General features: G+C 48.1%; 1 protein-coding gene across 1 annotated transcript; it reads right to left on the bottom strand.

Moving 5' to 3' along the window:
• Positions 1-2,775: 2,775 nt before the first annotated feature.
• Positions 2,776-16,853, bottom strand: LOC138077137 (5-hydroxytryptamine receptor 5B). Its single transcript, XM_068969524.1, has 2 exons — positions 16,077-16,853; positions 2,776-3,108 (listed from the first exon to the last, which is right to left on the bottom strand). The coding sequence occupies exons 1-2, from the start codon at positions 16,851-16,853 to the stop codon at positions 2,776-2,778; spliced, it is 1,110 nt and encodes a 369-aa protein (XP_068825625.1).
• Positions 16,854-17,555: the final 702 nt, after the last annotated feature.

The following is a 17,555-nucleotide window of genomic DNA, read 5'->3' as shown; positions in this document are numbered from 1 at the left end:
TGTATATTCTTGCCACCTCTTCTTAATATCTTCTGCTTCTGTTAGGTCCATACCATTTCTGTCCTTTATCGAGCCCATCTTTGCATGAAATGTTCCCTTGGTATCTCTAATTTTCTTGAAGAGATCTCTAGTCTTTCCCATTCTGTTGTTTTCCTCTATTTCTTTGCATTGTGATCAGTGACGAAGGCTTTCTAATCTCTTCTTGGTATTCTTTGGAACTCTGCATTCGGATGCTTATATCATTCCTTTTCTCCTTTGCTTTTCGCTTGTTTACCTGACACTAAATCAAAACATTGATTGTTTTTGAACTTTTTTTTTATTAGAGTATAGCCTATACCCCAATACAAAATAAAAAGTTCAAAAATAAAAGGAATTACAAGTATATCCTTTAAGTTCAGTTCAGTTCAGTCGCTCAGTCGTATCCAACTCTTTGCGACCCCATGAATCGCAGCATGCCAGGCCTCCCTGTTCATCACCATCTCCCGGATTTCACTCAGACTCACGTCCATCGTATCTCTGATGCCATCCAGCCATCTCATCCTCGATCGTCCCCTTCTTCTCCTGCCCCCAATCCCTCCCAGCATCAGAGTCTTTTCCAATGAGTCAACTCTTCGCATGAGGTGGCCAAAGTACTGGAGTTTCAGCTTTAGCATCATTCCTTCCAAAGAAATCCCAGGACTGATCTCCTTCAGAATGGACTGGTTGGATCTCCTTGCAGTCCAAGGGACTCTCAAGAGTCTTCTCCAACACCACAGTTCAAAAGCATCAATTCTTCGGCGCTCAGCCTTCTTCACAGTCCAACTCTCACATCCATACATGACCACAGGAAAAACCACAGCCTTGACTAGATGGACCTCAGATAAAGTTAATCATCAACTGATCTGTCTCAATAACCTCAGATATGCAGATGATACCACCCTTATGGCAGAAAGTGAAGAAGAATAAAGAGCCTCTTGATGAAAGAGAAAGAGGAGAGTGAAAAATTTGGCTTAAAGCTCAACATCCAGAGAACTAAGATCATGGCATCTGGTCCCATCACTTCATGGGAAATAGATGGGGAAACAGTAGAAACAGAAGCTGATTTTATTTGGGGGGACTCCAAAATCACTGCAAATGGTGACTGAAGCCATGAAATTAAAAGACACTCCTTGGAAGGAAAGTTATGGCCAACCTAGACAGCATATTAAAAAGCAGAGACATTATTCTGTCAACAAAGTTCCATCTAGTCAAGGCTATGGTTTTTCCAGTAGTCATGTATGGATGCGAGAGTTGGACTATAAAGAAAGCTGAGCACTGAAGAACTGATGCTTTTTAAATGTGCCATTGGAGAAGACTCTTGAGAGTCCCTTGGACTGCAAGGAGATTCAACCAGTCCATTCTAAAGGAGATCAGTCCTGGGTGTTCATTGGAAGGACTGATGTTGAAGCTGAAACTCCAGTACTTTGGTCACCTGATGCAAAGAGCTGACTCATTGGAAAAGACCCTGATGCTGGGAAAGATTAAGGGCAGGAGGAGAAGGGGATGACAGAGGATGAGATGGTTGGATGGCGTCACTGACTCAATGGACATGGGTTTGGGTAGACTCTGGCAGTTGGTGATGGATAGGGAGGCCTGGCATGCTGCAGTTCCTGGGGTGGTAAAGAGTCAGACACGTCTGAGCGACTGAACTGAACTGATCTGTCTCAGAAACTGAGCATTTTGTAATTATAGTGAGTAGTCAGGGAAGACCTAAGTAAAGAAAAAGTTCAGGTCTGAAAGGTCCAACAAAAGTTGCCATCAAATTAGTCAGCAAACAACAGCAAACTCAATGTAAATGACTCCCTCTGCCTGGGATGCTTCTATGATGATCTTACATGAAGTCAAGGCCCAGGTCAAATCAACACAATAATAAAGCATCTATCCAGTAGTGAGAGTAAGCCTAAAAATATCACTGCCCCCTCCTCCAAACCATACCCAGACGCTTCCTCAAAGGCCCCGTGCTGGAATCCAGCTAGAAAAGTACAAGTGAGCCACTACACCACGTGTGGGTCTCATGGTACAAAGTGCAAGCCAACCCTGAAATATGGAGTCCAGTCAGATTTAAGCTGTGTTCCCTTCATTTTCCCATGTTAAGATTCAGGCAGACTTGAGTCCAGGTACCCGTTCTGCCACCAAACAGGTCACTGGGCCCTGTGCTGAGAATATGGTAATGAGACAAAGGAAGAGTAAATCAGCTTCAGATAAAGGACAGAGAAAATGCTTAGTCGCTTCAGTCATGTCTGTCTCTTTGAAACCCTATGAACTGTAGCCTTCCAGGCTCTTCTGTCCGTGGGATTCTCCAGGCAAGAATGCCAGAGTGGGTTGTCATGCCTTCCTCCAGGGGATCTTCCCAACACAGGGATTGAACCCATGTCTGTTACATTTCCTGCAGTGGCAGGCGGCTTCTTTCCCACTAGCCCCACCTGGGATGCCACTCTTGTATGAATTCTGGCCAATTAGCAATAACTGCTGAATGCACTGTCCAGAAAGGATTCTGAGGCTGAGTTCCAGCTCAGTGGGAAGATACGCTGAGATTGATTAGCAGTGTCCATCACTCGGTGAGCGGGCATAGCTGCACACTTGCCACCTACCTGCTGTCTTTCTGGAGGGCATTTCTTTAGCATCGCTGCTCCTGTAGTCCAGGCCCAAGTGGTATGGTTCCCAAACATCATTAATATTCAGCGGTGGGACAGCTCTAGCCCAGATCACAAATGAAGGGGAGAAATTCCAGTTCCCTCCCTTCTCCAAGCCCTGGGTTTATCTCTGTCTGGTGAAAAGGTTCTTGAAGGCATTGTTGTAGTTCTTATTAAATGCTGTGTAAATCAGGGGATTGAAGAAAGAGTTGGAGTAGCCAAGCCACAGGAACACGCTTTTCCAGATGGGGGGCAGGCTGCAGGCACAGAGGGGGCCGATGAGCTCAGCCAGGAAGAAGGGGATCCAGCACAGCACGAACACGCCGATGAGGATGCCCACCATCACTGCCGCCCGCTTCTCCTTCTGCTCCCGCCACGAGGCTCCGCTCGTCTGAAAGGCCCCCATGGGGCGGCGGGCCGTGAACACCATCTCAGCCTCCTGAGGGGCCTCCTTTACCTGCGAACAGAGGAAATGCATAATTCAAACATCAAATGCATAATGTTGGGCAATACAGTGACATACAATACATCCGACCTTGGCCAGCCCCTCCCCCTCCAGCCCCATACAAGATGCACTGATGCCATCATCATCGTGAGTGTGTGCTCAGGCATGTAAGTACTCCTTGTGACTCTAAGGACTGTAGACCACCAGGCTCCTCTGTTCATGGAATTTTCCAGGCAAGAATACTAGAGTGGGTTGCAATTTCTTCCCCCAGGGGATCTTCCTGACCCAGGGGTCAAACAGGCATCTCCTGTGTCTCCTGCATTGCAGGTATATTCTTTAACCTGGGCCATCAGGGAAGCCCGACTGATGCCATAATCCACCCCAAATATTAATGCTAGGTGAAGAAGTTCTTGAAACTGTAGGTTAAAATATGTCCTGAAGTTTCTTCAGGGACTGAGAGTGGTGGTGGTCCCCACACTGTCAGATATTAGAACAAACAATTCTTTACCATCTGAGCTACCAGGGAGTCCTAATAAAATAATAATATGATCTAAGAAGGGGAACAGGGGGAGGTAAAGAACACGAGCCTGGGTGTCAGAGCCTGGCTTGAGCTCCAGCCCCACTGGCCAAGCCATTTCCTGCGAATGAAGCTGGGTGACCAAGCCCCCTCCCCACCATAAGGCCATTGTGAATGAACACTTGGAATGTGTGTGTGCCCCCTGCCACAGGCACTCACAACTCAGTACTCATGGATGGGGGTGGAGCTGGGACCCGGACCCTGAATGGAATAGACCCAGGCCTGCCCCTCACAAAGTTCACAGTCAGAGAGGCAGGCCGCCTCTAAATATCAATATTGCAAGAAATTATATGATTACTGTGTTAAGTGAATTCACTTTAAATTAGGAGATAATTTTGTATTGCCTAGCTTAAAATAAACAAAGTGTAAGTGACTTTGTGGTGATAATTAGCTACCATTTAAGGAGCCTTTGGCTGCTCTCCACCCTCTCACCCCTGGCCTTTGGTCACTTCCTATCTGCCTCTTGAGTCTCAGCTTAAAGGCCACCAGCCTCAGAGCAGCCCTGTTGCCCCTTTAAACTCAATCACATCTCTCTGTGATCTGGTACCACGTTCCCCTCCTTTGTAGCCATGTGGGTGATCATGGGTGTTACATGTGGTGTCCCTCTGGCCCAAGCTGAACCACAGCAGGCTGTGTACAGCCAGCCTTTCCTTGTACAGCACCTGCCTGGCAGCACCACCTGGCACCCGGTCAGTGCCTAGGAAACAGTTGCCACATTGACTGATCATTTCAACCACATGCTCCTCGCCTGCATGTCTCTTCCTTTCCAGAATGCTGCCAGTCATGATGCTGGTGAAAAAACAGGCAAGGGGCTCCCAGGCAAGGCCTGCAGCTAGTTTCTCTCCCAGACACAACTGGCAGCAGCCATCAGGAGGGCCACCCGACCTCGAGGCACCAAGGGAAGAGCCCGGGTTCCTCTCACCTGGGGTAGGATGGAGCTTAGAAGGCACCCAGGTGGTCTGATCTGTGCAAACCTGGGGCTCCTCCCTCTAAGATATACCTTCAAATTGTCCATCTCTGCTACTTCCTCCCAACACTCATCTCTATTTGGAAAATCACTAAGTTACCCTGAAACAGATCATGGTGATACGAACAAAGTTGAGTCCTTTCCTTTCTGAGTGTAAACCCAGCCTCCTCCCGCCTGCCAGTCAGAGAGAGAAGGAAAAGGCAGGTGACTCCAGAAGAGACCAGCCAGCCTTTCACTCCCCCCCACCTCTCTGCCCCTTACAAATTCCTGGCTCCGCAAACACGCACCCCGTGCAGACCAGCGGGCACTCCCTCTTTAATGAGCCATCCCAAGGTTTCTGGTCCCCCCGAGGCAGGTGGGAGCTGAAGCTCATCTCTCCCCTTTAGAAGAGGTGACACTGACCACATGACATCTCACATGATGGGTTACCATCATCCGCTAATGGAAGTCTAAGGGAGAAAACGTGACATCCTAAAATCACCTATGAATACTGGCAGTCTACTGTCCCCAGGAAACAATATTATCAGGGCAGAGAGGCAGTGGAAGGTGGTTTGTTTGTCTTTCTCCCATTCAGCTAATTAATGGGCACTTTTGAAAAGATTTCTCTGCTGACCTCAGTGACCTCCCAGGCTCTTGAATTCCTTCCTCGCTTAACACAATTCCAAATCCTTGTCATGCTACAAAATAAACACATGGGGTCAATTCAGTGCAAAGGGATCCTGGGGGAAGAGAAACAGAAAAGGCAAATCCACTAATTAAATAGGTTTAAAACACCTCAGCCTCCAGCACTGCAGCATTTGGCAGAGTCCCCCTCTGCTCCACCAAAGTGGAGCCTGTGTTCACCGCTTCTCACCTGAGCCTACTGCACCCTGTGCAGAGGGACAGGACAGACAACGGAATCTTTCCAGAACAGCCTCAGAGAGTCAACAAGTCAATGAGGTCAGACCCTGGTTTGCTAGAAGACTGACAAGCATGGCTTTTTTCATTCTGAAGAAATATAAAACCAAAAGACACAAAGAACAATTCCAGAAAGGCCACTGTAAAACAGACACTGGTAATGAACAACTCTGATTCGCCCTCATGCCAAACCTTCAAGCAATTATCTCCATCTGACAGCTGAGAAAACACAGAACCTATTTTAGGATCACGTTTATGCTTGGGATGCCTTCAGAATGAATGTCTCTGGCTTCCTGGGAAATGTCTATGGGCTCCAGCAGCCAGCTCTGGGGCCAGCCCTGAGCTTCTCCATCTTTTCTCTTTGGTTGGATGTCTCCTCAGCCTCTTTTCCCTGACAATGCTCTCTAGCAGTGGCAGTCACTCAGTCATGTCCAACGTTTATGATCCTATGAACTGTAGCCCACATGGAATTCTCCAGGCAAGAGTACTGGAGTGGGTTGCCATTTCCTTCTCCAGGGGCTCTTCCCGACCCAAGGATTGAACCCCAGATTTCCCGCATTGCAGGCAGATTCTTTACCGTCTGAGCCACCAGGGAAGCCCTGACAATCCTCTCTACATCTGTTGTAAAACTGACCATTCTGGCTTCAGAGGTTTCAGACTCTTAGAATCCACTAATCTGAAGGTAAAAATACTGACTGTTGAAGGCACACAACCAGTAGCACCTGCCACCTTCTGTCCTGCTGTAAAAGGACAGGTGCTTTGAGTACACAGAATTTTGGAGATATCAGATGCTATGAGCAAGGTCATACGAGCAGGGCAAAGCAGAACCAAGGTGCCTGCCCATCTGTCTGGCTCCAGGCCTCTTTGGCTTCTCTTTGCCACTGTGAGACATGACCTAAAAGATGAGTTCACTTAAACATCTCCATAGAGTCTGAGGCTTTTCCATTTAAAATTAATTAAGGACCAAATCAGCCCAACAATATATGCTGACATTTATTAATCATCTACTGGGGCTTCCTTGATGGCTCAGACAGTAAAGAATCTGCCTGCAATGCAGGAGACCTGGGTTCAGTCCCTGAGTCAGGAAGATCTCCTGGAGAACGGAATGGCGACCCACTCCAGTATTCCTGCCTAGAGAATCCCATGGACACAAAAGCCTGGTGGGTTACAGTCCCTGGCGCCACAAAAAGTTGGACGTGACTGAGCAACTAACACTAGACCAGTGCATGTAGGGACTACATACTGGAATTGTTCATGAAGTCCCAATTTCAAACATCCTGTCCCACTATTCTCATAAGCACTCTGATACCAAGGCATGGATTCTGAATCTTCATTCTGACTGTGAATATTGTGTCACAATCAACACTCCAGGAGGGCAGGGACATGAGTGTCCTGTCCACTGAAGCGTCCCCAGTACCTAGTGTAATGTATGGTCTATAGTAAAATCTCAACAAACACTAAATAAATAGTTATTTGGGGGAGACAAGTCTCTTTTAAGTCTCTTGTGTTTCTACACATTTGCCAGCAAAGGCACTGACAGCTCTTGTTTCTGACCAGCCTGTCAAGGATGTTTGTATAACAAACAGCCTTGGAAGAGTGAGAGTATCTCCCAGTAGGAAAGAAGACAGATTTACTTGCAACCCATTATTAAAGATTCAGGTTTCCAAAAAGCAAAAGGCAGGTTTATATATTGTTCAGTCCTGGACAACACAGACTTGAGTTCCCTAATCTGGGAGTTTCCCTACTATTTGTGATGCAAATCCAGCTGGCCCACTCCATGTCAGTCGCATGGGACTTCGAAGAGAAGAGAACAAATGCACACATGAAGGTCACGCTGCCTGTGTAACACGAGTAATAACGCCCTTTGACTCTGACCCAGAAGGCTCGTGCCTTCTGTCAGTATCCACTAAACTAGGGTAGGCTGACTTGTTAGCTTGCCAGCAGAGAAAAACCTCAGACTTTCAGAGCTCCTGACCGTCATCTACTACTTGGCCACATGGTTCCACACACCATCTTACTCGGATATAACAGTAGCCAGTAACTAAAGAATAAGGAAACCAAGGCTCAGAGCAAATTAGTGATTAGACAGGATTCCAATCTGAGCTCCCATTTTTACATTTCCAGCGATGAAGATCTTTATCTGTCATATATGGTGGTCTTCCTGGAGGATGACAGTGAGACAGTAATACATGGCAGGACCTCAGAAATGTTAATTTTATGTCCCCTTTAAGTAGAAGGAATGTCCCTTCCCTCCCCTCTAATTAAAAAAAAAAAAAAAATTCAGCTGCTGCAGAAAACACCCGCAGACATTTGTAAACCGCCAATGTTGCCAGATGAACAGCCTAAGAAGAACTAGAAAAGGAAAGCAGAAAAAAGAAAGATGGTTCCTAGTCACTTCTGAAACCGACAGGTCTGGGTGGTGACACACAGGTCAGGCATCCAGTACAGCGAGGCTCTTCACAAGGCTGGTGGTGGGGACACACCGCCCCTGGTGACTAACCAAGCCCTGAGGCCTCTGGGAGAGGACAGAGGACACTGAGCCGCATCCAGGCTTGGCTGAAGGCAATCCGGATTGTAACTGGAATTTCCCATTTCTATTCAGAGCTCAAAAGGGCCAGGAGATGGGGTACCCAGGGCACCATTCTCTCTGCCCATGCTGTACGGAGATAACCAAGCTCCAAGGTGTACTTCTCAAAGGCACCTTGAAGAGAAAACTAACCAAAATAGCCCCTCAAAGTAAACAGAAGCTGTCTAAAACTTGTCTAACAAACTACAACAGGAAATTTTCTCAGCAGCGTCCCTTGTGCAAAATATTTCAGAAAATAAAGATGTTTTCCTGTTTAAAAAAAAAAACAAAAAAACAGAGTAATAAAGCAGAGTACTGCTGGGCTTGAAAAAAAAATTACCTTTCCCTTGAGTGTAATTACATACACCACAAAGAACCGTTATGCTAAACTCGGTATGTTCATAACATAAAGGATAATCGCTATTATTATTACATTTGGAAAATATGAATTTGGTTGTGGGGGGTGCTTAATTACCCTGGGATGGCTAAGGACTCACTGGAGTTAATACTGAGAAAGGGAAACTGTAATCAAGTGTGTTACTTAAAATTACACAACACTTGTTTCTGTTCTAATATCGTCTGATTTAGTTATGCTCTTTTACGGGTGGAGGCCAATGGAAGGTCCTCTGTTAGAGTTCTTACCTTGAAGCCCCCAGACTCCCAGGCCAGAGAGTCTTGGCATAGAAGGAGGGTGTAATGAAGAGAGGGACAGTTTTGCCTTTTGCACAGGCATTCTCCAGCCTCAGTGTCCTGATATGGCTGCACAGGGGGCCGTGGCTCCCCTGACAACCACTGCCAACTGTGGAGTTCCCAGTTGGGAACTGTCCCAGTTCCTACTGCACCGTGGGTTCCATTCTTCCAAAAAGTGGGTGGGAGGCAAGACTGAGGATCACCCTCCAAATAGGCTTCAGGCAGTGCCCTAGGCACACTGGGCAAGCAGGCGCCTACAAGCCTTTCTGAGCAGCAAGTCCAAAGCCTTCTTTAATTTTCAAGGAATTCTGTGACCCATGAAAAGGTTAATAACCATGGAATTTGAATCTCATTCTTCTACCAAGAAACTCAATCTTCTCCAAGAAATACATGGATTTAAGAAGTAGCTTGTTGCAAGGTCACTGGGGAAGACACCTGATCCCTGCACCATACTTCATCTACATCCCCCTAGGACTTCCCTGCACTCTCCCCAACAATCCAACCAACCAGGGAAAAGGGAAATGGAAACAGAGGGAAAGAGGCAGAATGAATGTAATGATGGAAGAGAACAAGGAAGAAGTTTATAGAGAGGGGAAAGCCAGGGATATTTCTAAAAAGTCTAGAGAAAATGCTCCTTTGTCCACGCAAGTAGTTCTGGAAACTCTCAGACAATTAGGTATCAGTCTTAAAAGAATCAAATGATAAGCCAGATGTATTGTTACCATATAATTTGATGAATAAACTTTACTTTTCTAAAGTTAAAATAACCTTACAATTTGATGAATAAAATTTACTTTTCTAAAGTTAAAATAGTCTTGCATGCTGGCATAGGACAGGTTTGAGTCATATTTCTTTTAATAGATGGAATCAGAATGAGGGTGGTGATTTTCCACCATCCTCTTCCGAGAGCTTAGCTCTGACTGAACTCTGGTCCCACACGTGGCTAGGACCACAAGACCAACAGCCCCTTAGTCGTTGGGGTGGAACAAATGACAGCTAAACACTGAAGATGTGACAAAAACATCAAGTGTTCTGTATAGTTTTTAGGTAACTTAGGGCCTATATACTGTATGCGTACAACACAAATCTAATGTGGAGGATTAGTCTGGAGAGGCAAATATTTTGTAATATGACATTACCTAAAATTCAGGTCCAAGTCATCACAAACCCAATAGTTCAATACTACACATTTGTTATGACCTTTACAGGTTACAAAGTGCTTTCCCAAATACTGTCAGTCTTTCAGGACCACTGTACTCTGGACGGAACACCTGTAAGACATAATTGCAGACTTCCCTGGTGATCCAGTGGTTAAGAATCTGCCTGCCAAAGCAAGGACACAAGTTCAATCCCTGGTCCAGGAAGATCCTACATGCTGCGGGACAACTAAGCCTGTGCGTCACAGTTACTGAGCCCAAGCTCTAGAGTCCGCAAGTCACAGCTACTGAAGCCTGTGTGCCCAAGGGCCTGTGGTCCACAAGAAAAGCCACTTCAGCAAGACTGCACACCACAACTAGAGCGGAGTTCCCGCTTGCCACAACTAGAGAAAGACCTCATGCAGCAACGAAGACCTAGCACAGACAAAAAAATAAAGTAAATTTTTAAGACTTTATTACATTTATAATTCTGTAATTGTAGTTTACTAACATGAATCCCTGGAGAGCAGAGACCACTTCTATGAAATCTCAGAGGCTACCATGTTGCCTGATGCACAGGTCAGTACAAGTCAAATAACCTTGAATACCATCTGCGTGGCGTTTTGTGGTGATTTTAGAATACATTCACAGGTTCATTCACTCATCTCCCAAAAGTGGAGCCTAATTCGCCTTCTCTTGAGGGTGGGGTGGATTTAGTGACTCACTCCTAATGAACAGATTTTAAGGGAAGTGATGAAATGTAGCTTCTGAGACAGATCATAAAAGGCACTGCAGTTTCCCCCTTGCCTCACTCTCAGCCGTGCGACCCACAGCTACAACCACAAAAGACCTTGGACCAGACCACCCAGCTAAGCTGTTCCCAATGCCAGACCCACAGAAATGAGTTCATACATGTTTGTTGTTTTAAGACACTAAAGATAGGGGTAATTGTTAAGAAATAAATAACTAGTCCACCTATAATGGTGAGTAACAGCAGTAAGAGTATAAAATAAAATAATAACATTATTTATAACATAAGTTAGTTTAACTTATAAGAAAAATTGCAAAAAATAGTAATGAAAATAGTACAGCAGCCATCATTTAGGGTTTACTATTTTAGTTACTCCATATACACAGTTATCTCATCTACTCTTCACAAGAATGTTAAGAGGCAGATAGCAATATTTCTATTTTACCTACAGGGAAATACAGATGTAGCTGAACTCACTTGGCTAGAGAGTTTATAAGTGGCACAAAAAGAATTGAAATCCAGGTCTCCTTGTTTCCAAATCCCAAGTTCTCAACCAATGTGCACACTGTCTCCCAGAACATGTTTATTGATTGAGTGAATGAAAGACGGTATCAACCAAGGTTGCATTATAACCTTCTTGAGCCTGAGGCATCCATGCCTCTGTGGGCCCTTCTTCCATTAAAAAATATTAAAAATTATATTTTTATGATCATATTATTATAAAGACTAATATAATCAAGACTGAACTCATTATTACACATTCATTACTATCATATTCACTTTCCCTCTAAAAGAAATTAAACAATTTCCATGGGCCCCTAACAGTATGGAGGCTCTCGGTGGTGTACCCACTAAGCCTAATAAATAAGCATGCCCTGGTATCAGGCACAGCTATCAGACAAACAATTAAAACGAACAATATGTTTGATGTTGCATTTTAAAAACCAAACAAACAATCTCTATTGACTTTGCTTTTTTCCTCTTCTAAGCAGTAAAGAGTACAGGATAGTAGGAAAGAATTATAACCCATGGGGGATGCATTAGGGACAGCAGAATATACTACATCATGGTGTCCCATCTACGAGGTGGGAAAAAGGATGCAGGTGGGAATTGACCCTCACTCCCGAGGTAAGCGGGTGGTGCCTCTGTATTCACTTGTGTTCAACTCTCGTACAAAGGAGTTCACAGTTATGAGATCCTGCTCCCTATGGATGAGCTTCTGCAGCGGCTCAGGAGGTATCGAATCCACCTGCCAATGCAGGAGACACAGGTTGGACCCCTGTGTCAGGAAGGTCCCCTGGAGAAGGAAATGGCAACCCACTCCAGGTTTCTTGCCTATGAGCCGAGAACCCTATGAACAGAGGAGCCTGGTAGGCTACAGTTCATGGGGTTGCAACAAGATGACACACTGGGTACCTCAGAGCTATCTGAGAACATGTCTTCCAGGATGAAGTTCTCAGAAAGTCTGCCAAAGGAAACATAATTCTCAACTTTTAGGTTGTATTTGTTTTTTCCAGTTGACATCCCCATGACCCACCTTGACTGGGATATGACTGTCTCACTCCCACGAAGTTCTAGATGCTTGTGACAGTGCTCAGAAATTAAATTCCTGGAGAGAGCACAGCATAATGAAAAAGGGATAAATATTGATAGATCCAGGACAGACTTTAGCGTCTCCACCCAGTAACTGTGAGGTCATGGATGAACTCACTTTATGGCACCAGAATTGGATCATCTGAACTGTAGTGCTGGAGAAGACTCTTGAGAGTCACTTGGACTACAAGGAGATCAAACCAGTCCATCCTAAAGGAAATCAACTCTGAATATCCACTGGAAGGACCAGTGCTGAGGCTGAAGCTCCAATACTTTGGCCACCTGATGTGAAGAGCCAACTCATTGGAAAGGATCCTGATGCTGGGAAAGATTGAGGGCAGGAGGAGAAGGGGTGACAGACCATCCTCTGTCACGGTTGGATGGCATCACAAACTCAATGGACATGAGTTTGAGCAAGCTCTGAGAGATAGTGAAGGACAGGGACTGCATGCTGCAGTCCATGGGGTCACAAAGAGTAGGACATGACTTAAAGACTGAGCAACAACAAAAATGGGAGCCGTGAGGCAAAGACGGTTAATGCGCACCAAAGAGCCATAGGTTCCCCTAGTCTTCACAGCCAGTGTCTGGCCAGTGGACTGTGAACAGAAGGGAGTTCTGGGTAAGGTAGGTAGAAGCTGCTGTATTTCCAGGTCTCACTTCCTCTTCCACAGCAACCTCAGAAACCACATGTTCAAGACAGCATAACTCAAAGATGACAAGGGGCCTGGATCCACAAGTTACTGCCTGGAGAAGAGCAGAGCAGCGGGAGGGCCACCAGACCCACACTGAACTTTGAGGGAAACTGGGTTAAACCATTGGTCTGGGGATTCTGTGTTACTCAGTGTATCTTAGCTTATCCTGACAAATAGACAGCGTATTGCCAACGTGTCTGGAGCCTGAGGATTAAATAAGAGGAAGAAGGTAAAGGTCACCGTGCCTGGAAGAGGGAACTCACTCACTCAGCATTTCTTTCCATGTCTACTTTCAAAATTCGAGGCATGATCGCAGATCCCTCCCTGATCCTATTTTAGTGTTGGGAACCTAGTCACAGCATCCTGGAAAAGGTGAAGGGTGTCCACAACCTCATGACCAGAGGCCTTCTGCCTTCCTAAGTGCTCCCATCGCCCACAGAAAGCAGTAAAGACATTTTGCCGGACCTAAATTCAGCTCTACTCATTTCCCCTGGAATGCAGAGAAAAGCAGGTTATATGGAGTGAAATAAGTCAGGAAGAGAAAAACAAATATCACATGTTAATGCATATATATGGAATCTAGAAAATGGTCCCAATGAACCTATTTGCAGGGCAAGAATAGCAACGCAGATGTAGAGGATGGTCTTATGGACACAGGGGTGGAAGGAGAGGGTGGGATAAACTAAGACAGTGGCATTGACGTATATGCACTAGCATGTGTGAAACAGAGAGCTAGTGAGAAGCTGCTGTATAGCACAGGGAGCCCAGACCCGCCTCTGTGACGACCTAGAAGGGTGGGATGGAAGGAGAGGGGAGGAAAGGAGGCTCAAGAGAGAGGGGATGTATATATACTTATGGCTGATTCATGCTGTTATACAGCATAAATCAACATACCATCGTAAAGCAACTATCCTCCAATCAAATTGTTTTATAAAACAGGTGGGGGAAGGCACAGAGAGAGTACTTCTGGCACATTAAAATTTCTGTTCAGGTATGGTCAACAAGCTTGCAACTGCTGACTCTGCAACATTACCCAGAAGTTTGAGTGATGGTTTGCTGGAGCCTAAAGAAGCAGGATGTTCTGGAACCCATCTCATCTACAACCTCAGCATCATATGATACAAGACTCTTAGCCATGACTTAGACCAATGCTATGTCTTAGAGGAGCAAGCTTGCAGCCCAAAATGTGAAAGAAGCTCATTGCTGGCAGGTGGCTAAATCACTAGGCTGCCCTGCCTCCCAGAGAACTTTCCCCCTACCAGTGACCATCCTGATTGTCCAGGTTCCCCATCATCCAGGCACATCTGCTTTGTTATCAACTGCTTGAACAGGGTCTGTCAAAAACAAACACTAAACTCAGGCGTGGCAAGCCTTTCTGGCATCCATTTCACCATGATTTCTCTCACCCTGGATCGATGTAGCCAGTAAAAGTCCGCCCTGCCTTGGCAATCAGATAGAAAAAGGATAATCACCCCAGGCATTTCCAAGGGACCTTTCAAAAGACATCATTAATTCTGAATAAAGCTCTCCCCTAACAACACTTTCCAATTATAGTCTTGACATTCCCGTTTTATCCTACAAAACTCCTCTGCCATTTCATGAAGGGTGTTGGGGGCGGGGGCAGTAGGCGGGAGATGCCTGCTTTTAAAAATACACACATTTGAATAACCTAAGCATCTGAGTTAACTTACAAAATTAAAGCTAACAACAAAAAAACTTACCCTCTTTCTTTCCCTCCTCATGTCTCCTTCCCCTGGTCCATACATTGTATTAGGAAAGAGGCAATAATTCCTATTATTCTCCAGGACTGAGGGGCCTGAAGCCCACACTCACCCAAAAGGAAAGTTCGAGGCTTCTGGGATGAGGAGGGAGCTAGGGTCTATTAGGGTCTGGCCAAAAGGCCGAGGGGCTTCCCAGGTGGCTCAGCGGTAAAGAAACTACCTGCCAAGCAGGAGGTGCAAGTCCGATCCCTGGGTGGGGACGATCTCTGGGTGGGGACGATCCCCTGGAGGAGGAAAAGGCAGTCCACTCCAGTATTCTGGCCTGGAGAATCCCATGGACAGAGGAGCCTGGCAGGCTACAGTCCATGGAGTCTAAAGAGTCTGACGGGAATTACAGAGTAAACAACCAACCAACCAACAAACAAAAGGCCCCATTCTAAAGACAGTGGAGAGAAGTCCTGCCAAATGCAGGTTCCTCCCTCTCATTCATTCATTCGTTTCTGGCGCCCATTGTAGATTGCCGGGCAACGCCCTGGCCCTGAGGATCACCTCGCTGCAGGCAGCTCTGCGACCCCTCCACCCCCGTTTGCCAGGCACTGTGCCAGGTGTCTGCATTCTTTATCTCAGGTCAGCCAAGAGCCCTATTATGTAGGAGTTAACCAGTCTAAAGAGGAGGAAACAACGCCCACAGAGATTAAGTAACTGCCCCAACGTCCTGAGCTTTTCTCTTTCCAAAGTCACTGCGGTTGAGACAGTGAAAGAAAAGTGATACTTGGATTCTTTTTTATCCTTCCTTTCCCCTTGGCAGGAAGCTGGCCAATAGAGTGAATAGTTTCGGAACTGCAGGGGTGAATGAGGGTGCAGTGGAGATAAAAATACGGGGCGAATGGTCACAGAAGGTTCAAAGGCAGGACGAATTTCCAGCCCCCTGCGGTCACGCTTGGTCTAGCTGCGGCTAGGAAATTGGCGACTGAGGACTCCCACGGACACAATAGCTCCAGGGGAAAAGCAACGGAGGGCACAGTGGATCCGCCGCGTGCTCAACGCTACCGAGCAACACTGCTCCTGCCGCCCCTCCCAGCCTCATGGTGCCGCGGTGCCCTCTCCAGCTCCAGTCCTAGTGGGCAGGTGCTGGAACTCCCCCCACCGCCCCCCGCGCCGCGCACCATCTACGCAAGAACCCTTCGTGTGCACGCCAGGCGCTAGTGCTGAGCTCCTCCGCGCGCTCTGTAGCAGAGCAGATGGCAAGCTCCGCGTGCGCTCCGGTTGGCCAACCTGAAAAGCTTGCGCCAAGTGTGCAAACTTGCACCTCCAGCTCTCCCTTTCGCCAGGCTTCCTCGTCCCTCAGCGATCCTTTTCCCAAATCCCCATTCCCCAACCCGCGCCTCACCTGCACAGTGGAGGGCAAGGGCAGCACAGCCCTGCAGCGGCGACCGAAGCGAAACTTGGCCGCCTTATATATCTTCCAATAGACAAACAGCACCACGCCAAGCGGCAGGTAGAAGGCGCCGCAGGTGGAGAAGACTGCGTAGGAGGGTTCCTGGCTCACCTGGCAGCGCTGGAGTCGAGCGTCGTACGCCTCGCCCCAGCCGAAGAGCAGTGGTGCGAGGGCGATGAGAGCCGAGAGCGCCCAGGTGAGCGCGATCATGAGCATCGAGGCGCGGCGGCGGGTGCGCAGCGTGTACTGCAGGTGGCGCGTGATAGTCCAGTAGCGGTCCAGGGCGATGGCCGCCACGTTCCAAATGCTGGCGGTGCAGCACATCACGTCGAAGGAGATCCACACGTGGCATAGACTCCGGCCCAGCAGCCACCGTCGCCCCGCCGACAGCTCGCTCACCAGGCTCAGGGGCATTACCAGCGCTGCCACTAGCACGTCCGACACGGCCGTCGAGGCCACCAAGTTATGCGGCACACGGTGAAAGGCGCGGACCCGTAGGATGGTGACCAGAACCAGCAGGTTCCACAGGAACGTGGCCGCTATCAGCAACACCAGCAGCGTCACTACCAGCACCGAGAAGACGGAGAAAGGCGGTTCTCGGCCCGGCGGGGCCGCACCACCTGGGGTCGATCCGACGACCCCGCTTGGGTTTGGGCTACTGCTGAAGGCTTCGGGTCCCAGGCGAAGGGCGACGCCGGTGGAGGCCACCGACAGGTTAGCTGCTTCCATAGCGCGCAGCATCCCGGCTCCCCCGCGGGGACGCCAGCGCGCCCTGGGCTCGGGGTGGACGCGGCGAGTGAGGGCGTGGAAGGGGGCCTTGCGTGATGGGGAGGGCAGAGAGGAGTCCAGTTCGCCCTACGCTGGTCCCTCACTGGGCCGCAGCTCCCCACCCCTCTGGCGCCTCGCCTTTGAGTCCTCGCGGGTGTCTTTCCAGTGGAGAAAAACGTGGGCCCCTCAGGAGTCCAGCTCCTCCACCTTAGTCCCTGCGCCAGTCTCTCCTGCCTTGCCTCGCTGTTCCCAGGGCAGCGGGCTGTCACAGGGCTGGGAATCCGAGGGCGTGGCGAGGGTCCGCGCAGAGTGGGTTTAGAGAGCGGCCCGCGACTCCGAGCCGGCGGCCCCTGAGCAGAGCTGCTCCCGGGGTGGGCGTGGGCGGCGTGGTCTGGAGAAGCAGCCGACTGGAGCAGGGTCTTGAGGCTGTCGCGTGGGTCTCCCTCTCCCCTCTGCGCCGAGAACCCTAAGGCGGGAGTCCCCGAAGAAGGTTCACAATAGCCTAGGAATTTCGCAGCCGGACCCCCGGGACTTGCCTGAGGTACAGTTTGACCTACGGAAACAGGGGGACCCGCCCTCTCCGGGACAGAGAGGGTCTGCTTTCTCGATCTCCATCCTAAGCGTGTGTGAACTAGGAGACTCGGGTGTTAGGTATGTCAAAGT

This window comes from Capricornis sumatraensis, chromosome 3 (genome assembly GCF_032405125.1).
Source record: "Capricornis sumatraensis isolate serow.1 chromosome 3, serow.2, whole genome shotgun sequence".
NCBI lineage: Eukaryota > Metazoa > Chordata > Mammalia > Artiodactyla > Bovidae > Capricornis > Capricornis sumatraensis.
This window is presented reverse-complemented; position numbering and strand designations above follow the sequence as displayed.

Coding starts and splice junctions, on each gene's coding strand:
- LOC138077137 (XM_068969524.1), bottom strand. CDS start 16,853: ATGGAAGCAGCTAACCTGTCGGTGGCCTCCACCGGCGTCGCCCTTCGC. Junction 3,109..16,076: donor CCTTGCCCTCCACTGTGCAG/GTGAGGCGCGGG, acceptor CTCTGTTCGCAG/GTAAAGGAGGCCCCTCAGGA.